This window comes from Morone saxatilis, unplaced genomic scaffold (genome assembly GCF_004916995.1).
Source record: "Morone saxatilis isolate NCDOM2014 unplaced genomic scaffold, NCSU_SB_2.0 Contig3, whole genome shotgun sequence".
Classification (NCBI taxonomy): domain Eukaryota; kingdom Metazoa; phylum Chordata; class Actinopteri; family Moronidae; genus Morone; species Morone saxatilis.
In genome coordinates, this window is record NW_023339873.1 from 403130 (window position 1) to 412724 (window position 9595).

Below are 9595 nucleotides of genomic sequence, written 5' to 3' on the forward strand. Positions count from 1 at the left end.
GGGGGGTGTTCGGACAGGCCTGCCCCCACTGCTAAAAAGAATCCTAGAGGAAACACTGTACAGTAAAAGGATATTAATACTACTAATAATAATAATTTTACCACATAAATACAAGATTTTACCATCAAAAGAAACAGTTTTGCTGTAAGAAATACCATATGATGCTATGATGGTGGTTTAATTTCATAAAATCCCTTTAAAATGTCGTATTAGTGAAGGTTTTGCTCTGAGATGTCAGTGTTTTACTGTCTCAGAAAATGTATTTAACCTGTTCAGAGTTTAGAGTTTACTTTTACTTTTACTGTGGTTGTTTGACAGTATTTCACTATAAAATCTACAGACATCCTTCGTAGTGATTGTTTCTTAATATCCAGACGTACACAGAGCAACAAACAGGAATAATGTGTGTGTGTGTGTGTGTGTGTGTGTGTGTGTGTGTGTGCAGGAGACTCTGTCGTGGATCAGATCAGCCTGCTCACAGCTCTGACCGTCTTCCTGTTGTCTGCTGGTCCCGACGTCTGCACCGTTGAGCCGCTGCACACGCTCTGTCTGCAGCGCTTCAACGCCAGCATGGACGCCAAAGACCCGCTGGTCAGTAGCAGAGAGCGATCTTGTGTTTCCTCCATTAATGGAAGAATCGGACAACATTAAAAAACTTTCATTAAAACTTCTGTCTGTTGCAGGTTGTGAGTCGGTGCTATCAGCTGCTGTCGTCGGTGTTTCAGGGTCCGCCCGGCGTGGCCGTCCCGTACATCCAGGCCCTCGGACCGCCGCTGGTTCGATTCCTGCAGGTACTGAACTAAAACAGAACTCCAGCAGCTCGTCTGTGTGTTGTGTTTGTGCTTTTTCTCCCCTGACAAAATTTGTGTTGAGCTCACAAGGAAACCACCCTTGATTACCATCGTGTTTGTGAACTGGATCCAAATAAGATATCACTGTGAACACGAGGAAAAAGATAACGGTCATATCTTACTGATAAATGCTGTAAATGTTTTATTATATTGTGTTTTATTTAAAGTAGAAATCTTCAGATGTGTCTGTCCGTCGCCGTCTGTCTGTGCAGCTGCTGTATTGATCAGATGATATACAGCGGAGGAAGAACTATTCAGGCTTCTTACTTAAGTGAAAGCAGCAATGCCACAACTTCCTGTTCCATTCAAAACTGCATTTAAAAAATGTCATACTGACTTTTATTGATTTCATATACAAATAACTGAAGTAAAAAGTACAATAAAGTGGCATGAAATAGAAATCCTCATGTAAAGTACCACAGACCATAGAAAGTACTCGAGTACATTTAGTTTGTGTAATTTGTGATGTGTGTCTTCCTCAGAAGGCGGAGAGGAGTCGTCCTCAGAGTCCGGAGGAGCTGATGGGAGTCCTGGAGGGAGTCCGAGCCATGGAGGCTCTGGTCCAGGCTGCAGACGAGTCACAGCGTGAGTCAGAGAGAATACGTGCCCTTTAATCTGTCCTATTACGGCAGCATGAGCCTAAAATAAACAGATGTTTCTGTGATTTGATGTCAATAAACGCATTAAAATGATGCTGATATAACGACATCATGGTGGCCCTCAGGTCCTCAGCTGGTGGCCATCTTGTTGCCCCTCCTCATCTCCTTCCTCCTGGATGAAAACGCTCTCGGCTCGGCCCCCGCAGCATCTCGGTCTCTCCACGAGGCGGCGCTCAAAGACCTGATGCGTCTCGGCCCGCAGCACTCCGCCGTCTTCAGGTAACCAATGTAGCACACTTTATAACACATTTATAATCGTTATATAAGGACGTAATAAACGTGTTAATTTAAAAAGAGAAGGAGGGATGATCTGACGTCTTTTCGCCTTCCTCAGGTCTCTCATCGCGTCCTCTCCTCACCTGAAGGCTCGCCTGGAAGCCGCCGTCAAAGGAAACCAGGAGAGTCTGAACGCTAAAGCTAGTGGCGCTAACCCCGCCCGCAGCGCTGCCAAGTCCTCCCCCAGCATCACGCTCAAAACCAACTTCCTGTGAGAGGCCTCGTCACGACACCGCAGCATGGAGGTGTCACCGTGCTGCGTTCACTGTCCCCTGGGACCAATGGTACCGTTGTTGTCTGAGAGACATTAAGGCCGAGTTTTAATGGTAATGATATTTGATGTCATCATGAGTCTTCCAACATGGCGGCGTGTTTCCTCCGTACACGCTGTCCCTGAATCTCACATCGCTGTTCATTTTATTACGAGAAGGAAACAGTTCTGGTGCTTTTACTTTTTAAGATTTTCTTATTGAAAGTCGCTGCTGTCCGATAATCCGCCGCCGTCAGCGCATGCTAAGGAAACGAGCACGGTGCATTCAGGTTCCTGATCGTTACGTCTCACCTCTGAGAGGTCCTTGAATGCACCATGAAGGAGATACAGAACCTCCAGTGATCTGACGCTGAGTAAACGCGGAGCTGTTTTGGTGAAACAATGAAGGGTTTAAAATAAGATTAAATTAGTTCAAAGAGCTGAAACTTTAATCCTCAACAACGATTTCAACAACTGATTAATTAATTAAAGTAATTGATAAGCTAGAAGAAGGAACTATTGAAACCTATAAAGAAGAGACCGAATGTAAGTTACAGTCCGAGTGAATAGAGCAGATTTATTAAGCTATAACATCTCTGGTTCTCTGCCAGCTGATTTTAATAAATGAACTAACGGTTATTATTATCAATTGATTGATTAATTTCTCCATGAATCATGAACTGAAGGCAGTGAGTGTCTGGAGGGAAGGATGTCCATGATGAACTGATAATCTGGTAAATAGTCAGCAGTGATCTGAATCATCGATGATTTGTTGATGAAGAGAAAAGAAAAGTTTCTGTTTTTAGTTCAATATATTTTTTATGTTTTAACTTGTGCTACAGATGTTTTATAGATCGTCACTCTTAAAGGTCCAGTGTGTCACAGTGAGGAGGATCTATTGTCACAATGTAATATCTGAAGGTATGTTTTCATTAGTGTTTAATCACCTGAATAGAAGAACTGTTGTGTTTTAGTTACTGTAGGATGAGTTTTATCTACAGAGGGAGCGATTCCTCTCTGGAGTCCGGCATGTTTCTACGGTAACCCAGAACAGACAAACCAAACGCTGACTCTGGATAAGGACTTTAGTGTTCGTCAACGCCGTCGTAGTTTCTCCTACACGCTCGGAAGGCGAGCTGTATTCAGTTGGTCATAATCTGCAGCTTCACCGCGAGATGCCTCTAAATGGTACACACTGGTTCTTTAATGTTCAGCGTCCATGTTTTATCTCCAGATAGCAAAAATAAAAGTCTGAATAAAACTCGTATGTGATGGAGGAAGACGTCGGGCACTGACTTATGCATCAAATATCTCTCAACTTTCCTTATTTCCACAATTCCAACAGTTCACGGAGCGGAAATATTTAAGTACACTGTGCAGAAGTAACTAATTGGTATTAGCATAAAGTATAAAGGATCCCTTTGACCGGTTTTATCATCGCCAAAATTGAGCCTAAACTGAAGCATTATTTATCTCCCCTCCCAACACGATTGGTACTGATGGATGAGTTCCATCCTCTAGTTTCATATGATACCAGTATCTTCCCTCTACAGCTACAGCATCTGAAAGACAGAGCGGAGTGGAAGAGGGAGGAATAATGGGGTGGCCCCGCCCGTCTGGAGCCGCCCCGACTTTAATCTCAGACTGTTTACTCGTTTCCATTTCCAGTAAACTCTCTCTGATACTCAGACTCCACCCGCCTGGCACAACAAGTACAGTTAAACAAACAGCAGTTACAGCGTCTGTCAGTCAAAGGGAATATTCTCTCAATATTCTGCTTTTATTTTGAAATAATTCACTATTTACTTCCAGGTTTAAGTCTGAAGTCGGCAGTAGAATGAGCTTCTTTCTCCTCTGTCGCTAACAGTGAACGGAGGTCAAAGGTCACGTATTCCTTTGACCGAGCGAATCTGAAAACAAACAAGCGATAAAGAACGTTTTTATGTTTTTTGTGTGAATTTGTTGGTTTTAATGTCGTCTGACAAATCACATGAAAACACAACCTGATTGTTATTATGTACGGCGGCCTGTGAGGGACAATTTTAGTCGTCAGCACTTTAGTTTAACAACACTACAGCGTCACATGTTATCGGTACAAACCATCCACCTGGACCCCGTCTGTGTGCGGGTGGAAGAAAGTGAAGAAAGAATGTAAGTTTGAGTTCATGTGAATGTTCATATCAGAGAAAATCTCAGTCTCAATCAAACACTGAAGATTTAGCTGCAATAGGTGTGTGAGCCAGGTGAGCTGCAGAGTGTGTGAGAGCTCACCTGGCTCTGTGAACTGTACAGGTGAGACCCGAGTGAGTGAGTTAACATGTTGTTTTCTAACAGAATAAAAAAACCTCATTTTCTTCTAATCCTTTTCTGCTTTTCTTTATTTGTCCTGATATAGATACAGTTACAGAAATATGTAATCGGATTACAGTTATAGAAGAAATATGTAATCAGATTACGGTTACATTTAGTAAAAATTGGGATTATTAGCGGGATTACAATAATTTTAACATTAGATCTTTAAAAACAGGAGACCTGTTGTCTTTTAGAATTCATCAATACTGATTATTGATATTTGTTTTCTCTCGTTATTTACATATTTGGTGTTGAAGTAATCCAAAAGTAACAAAGTAATCAAGTTACTTCAGTATTGTGATACTTGGATTAGGTTACTGACTACATTTTAGTTAGTTATCAGATTACATTTTTAATAAACAACACTAAATATATAACTGCTGAGTACGGGGATAATAATGTCAACATGTATATTGTAATATAAAATGAGCTATGTATATAGAATGTATATATATGTATTTATATATATGTATTTATTATGCAGTATATAAAGGGTTTATATGATTGTGTATCAAATAAAATTACATTTACATATTTAATATAAATATAGTAAATATGGTGTAAAAAACGGAGAATAACGTGAAAGCTGAGGTGTTGTCGTCTATAATTAATGAATCTTAATGAATTAATGAGTTTAATATAAATTGTAATTAAAAAAGGATGTGGGAAAGAATATTAGTTTATGTCATGTCATAAATATAAAGGTTAAACTGAACCAGTTGATTATGTTTTATGAGTTTATTATAGTGAATCAGAGTCAGTGGTCTTCAGGTAAATATACAAATATAAATAATAAATAAATATAAATATGTGGTAATGTAGTTCAGTTCTCCATGTTGTGTTTGTTTGTTTGTTGTGAAACTTTCTCTTTGAACACAAACATGTTGCAGCGCCCCCTGACGTCAGCTGCAGCCCTCCAGGTGCTGCCTTTAGGTACCGTCGTAAACCCCACAATGATAAAAAGAAGCGTGATTCAGTAGTAGTTATAAATAAATAGAGGGACATAAAATGGAGGCTGTTTGTGGGGCTAAAATATTTATCATATCAATGTTTATTATATCACATTAAATGAATAAGGAGCCTAACAGGAGCTTTAACGTCCGTACAGCAGTTCAGCATATAATAATATAACTCTACACACTTTATAGTAAATACATTTACTAATGCAGCTCAAACTGATTTGATTAACTATATTTTATTACTTGATCGTTCATTTATCACACAGAGCAGCACAAACAGGTATTAATACAACTGAAGAAGAAAATAACAGAAAGAAATGAGAAGAAAAACAAATAAATCATTTTAATTATTAATTAAGTAAAGGAAATACTTAATCTCAATACTGAACATTGGATCAACCTCCAGTGGAAGGAAGGCGGTTCCCAGCCTGCAGGTCCGGAGGGTCGGGAGGCACACACAGTGTAATGCCTCACTGCCCAACACTGTAATCCAAAAGTCACACAAAGTAATCAAGTTACTTTAATATTGTGATACTTGGATCATGGAGCATTACTGGCAAAATCTTTAATTAGAACCTGTATCAGATTACATTTTTAAAGTTACCCAACCCTGATGGTTAGATATTAATTACTGAGCAGTGTGTTAAGAGTATATTTAGTTTAGTAACTTATGTTGATGCTATTTGCTGTTTCACTGCGTTCTCATGTCCTTAAAATATGAAAGGATTTACTACAGAGAACAACCAGAATCACCCTGATGTGAACACGGATGTTGAATATTAATCGGTTGAAGCAAGAAGGGCACAAACTCTCTGATCACAGCTGGTTGAATGTGAATATTTGCTGGTTTTCAGTGTTGTAACAGCAGACTGGACGTTGAACTGTTGGTCGGACAAAACAAAGCATGAGAGGACACTGATGGGCATTTTCCACTGGTTTTATTAATCCTTCTTCAACAAAACATACTTGAGAAAACATGTAAAAACAAAATGAGTTCCATAAATGAATAAATAAATAAAGATGTAAATAAATAAAGTAAGTAAGAGTTGGCGTTTGTTATGTCCGAGCCCAGGAGCAGCTCCTGAACGCAGCAGCAGCAGTCGGCTCAGCTCTCCATTTCAGTCCGCGGGTGTTCTGCCTCCTCTCGCCGTCCACTCTGACCTTTCTGGGCCCTTCGGAACAAAATGGGAACGCCTTGATTAAACCCGGCACCGGCGACAGACACAGCTCTTCACCCTGCAGTCGGACCCAGAACATCAGACCTACAGACCCGCTGCTGATCGTCTCTGAGCCGAACACAAAACACGGTGAGTGGCTCGTTCCGCAGCTGAAGCGACCCGCGGGCCGGTGTCGCTCGTGGCGTGTGTCCGCCGCTGCGCTGCGGCCTGCCGGCTCTCCCGGAACTCGAGTGCCGCGGCTCGCGTTTGGAGTCGGAGGCCGCGGATGTAGTTGGCTCATCAAATGTACATTAACGGTACATTTAAACACGTAAACACCAGTGACACGCTCTTATTAGCGAGACAGTTAAACGGCGACTGTTTCCTGTCGGTAATTAAAACGTTTTTATTATAAAAACCAGCTGTTATTTCAGCTACCGTTAGCCGGCTAGCGCTCAGAGCAGCTAGCGCGGTGCTAGTCGGCTAACGGTAGCGTTTGGTTGTCGGTAATTAATCCGGTGTTCCGGTAACGAACCAGCAGATCTCTCTGCCGGTAACGAACCAGCAGATCTCTCTGCCGGTAACGAACCAGCAGATCTCTGTGTAACAGTCACAGGTTGTGTTAGAGGCAGCGTTAGCACTGGAGCTAACCGCTAACAGACTGACGGAGAGCCGGACGGGTTAACGAGCAGAACCGCCCGGGAGGTTCTGGTGGAGGGACTGGACTCCTCCTGGAGGCTCGGTTCCGTATGAACGGTGTCATTCTCTGTTCTTTGTGAAGTTAAAGACAAACAACCGACTGTGACTCATTAATAACTTCATTAATAACTGTACTTAAAATTAAGCTGATAAATACACCTGAACATATGGGACCCCCCCCCCCCCCCCCCCCAACACACACACACACACAACCACACACCACCACACACACAACACACACACACGCCACCACCAGGCACACACACACAGCCTGTTCTTGAGCTTTCTATCAGATCACACTGTCCTCCTCCTCCCAGGTGTTTATTGTACACCCAATGAATCCTGAAACCCTCCACACACCTCTGAAAAACTGGAAATTTATTCAAACTGATTAAATACCCTGAAAATAATAATAAATACTATATTATATAAATATAGTTCAACTAGTACACACCGCCGGTTAATATAAATAAATATGTACATGTGTCGAACTCTTTATTGTAACTATTAAGCTCAACTCTAAAACAACTGGAGTTTTTATATAAAATATTTACATGTGAGCCTAGAGAATAACATTAAATATTTAAGGTTTAGAATATTCAGTTAATTCAACTAAAACCAACTAACTTATATTACAGACGCACACAATGCAGAATTTCTTCAAACACACAGAATTTAATATCTGAATATTTAAACGCAGCTTCTTAATACAACGTTTCTGCTTACCTCTGGGTTTTATCCACTACAAAGTAAGTTATTATTATTTATTATTGTTATTGTTGTTATTATTGTTATTATTATGTTATTGTTATTGTTATTATTATTGTTTTATTATTATTACCTGTCAGAACAGCTGAGACTAGTTTAATCAGCGGCGGGAAGCGAGCTAATGTTGGGGACCCGGTAAAAACCCTGGGGGGGTCCAAACGCTGAACACGAAATCTTTAAGAAAAGAATAAAACTGTAGAAACGTGGAAACAATAAAACATTTCTTAAAGAGGAAACGATTCTTCGCACATATTTCAGAACGTATAAAAGTAAATAGAGTAATCCTCCGACTGAACAAACGGTTTAATCAATGAGCACCGTCAGCAGGCAGCTGCTTTAAAATCAATAAAATATTCACGAGAATTTATGTGATTAAAATACAGGACGACTGCATTGTGACCACACCTGAGTGAACACCTTCTGAGGTGAACCTGAGTGAACACCTGAGTGAACACCTGAGTGAACACCTGAGTGAACACCTGAGTGAACACCCTGAGTGAACCCCCGCTCATCTTAAAGAGCGGAGGGTCTTTGGGTCTGTTCCATCCCCTTTCAGATCGAAGTGCTCGAGATGTTTCCCACCCGCAGCAGTCAGTCCTCTCCACTCCTCCTCCTCTCCTCCTCCTCTCCTCCTCCTCCTCTCTCCTCCTCTCCTCCTCCTCCCTCCCCTTCCTCCCTTCTCCTCCTCCTCCTCCTCCTCCTCCTCCTCCTCCTTCCTCCTTCCTCCTCCCTCCACTCACCTTCCTCTTCCTCCCTTCCTCCTCCCCTTCCTCCTCCTCAATCCATCCTCCTCTTCCTCCTCCTTCCCTCCTCCTCCTCCCCTTCCTCCTTCCTCCCCTTCCTCCCTCCCCTTCCTCTCCTCCTCCTCCTCTCTTCCTCCTCCTCCTCCTCTCCTCGCCCTTCCTCCTCCTCCTCCCTCCTCCCTCCCCTTTCCTCCTCCTCCTCTCCTCCTCCTCCTCCTCCTCCTCCTCCTCCTCTCCATCCTCCTCCTCCTCCCTTCCTCCTCTCCTCCTCCTCCTCCCTCTTCCGTCCACTTCCTCCTTCCTCTCCTTCCTCCTCCTCTCTTCTCCCCTTCCTCCTCCTCCCTCTTCCTCCACCTTCCTCTCCTCCTCTTCCTCCCTTCCTCCTCCATCCTCCTCTCCTCCTCCTCCTCCTCCCTCCTCTCCTCTCTCTCCTCCTCCTCCTCCTCCTCCTCCTCCTCCCTCCTCCCCTTCCTCCTTCCTCTTCCTCCTCCCTTCTCCTCCTCCTCATCCTCCTTCTTCCTCCTCCTCCTCCTCCTCCTCCCCTTCCTCCTCCTCCTCTCCTCCTCCCTTCCTCCTCCTCCTCCTCCTCCTCCTCCTCCTCCCTCCCTCCTCCTCCTTCCTCCTCCACTCCTCTTCTCCTCTCCAATTCCTCCTCCCTTCCTTCCTCCCTTCCTCCTTCCTCTCCTTCCTCCTCCTCCCTCTTCCTCCCTTCCTCCTCCTCCCTCTTCCTCCCTTCCTCTCCTCTCTTCCTCCCTTCCTCCTCCTCCTCCTCTCCTCTCCTCCTCCTCCTCCTCCTCCTCCTCCTCCTCCATCCTCCTCCTTCCTCCTCCTCCTCCTCCCTTCTCTCCTCCTCCGTTCCTCCTTCCTCCTCCTCCTTCCTC

General features: G+C 43.2%; 1 protein-coding gene across 1 annotated transcript in view; it reads left to right on the forward strand.

The window, feature by feature from the left end:
- The window catches only part of heatr5a (HEAT repeat containing 5a), a gene marked incomplete at its 5' end in the record, with an annotated part of 15647 nt that extends 11249 nt beyond the window's left edge, over positions 1-4398 (forward strand). Inside the window, 5 exon segments of the mRNA XM_035673333.1 lie at positions 446-591; positions 684-791; positions 1334-1436; positions 1576-1729; positions 1845-4398. Coding sequence (XP_035529226.1) covers positions 446-591; positions 684-791; positions 1334-1436; positions 1576-1729; positions 1845-2001 — 668 coding nt within the window.
- Positions 4399-9595: the final 5197 nt, after the last annotated feature.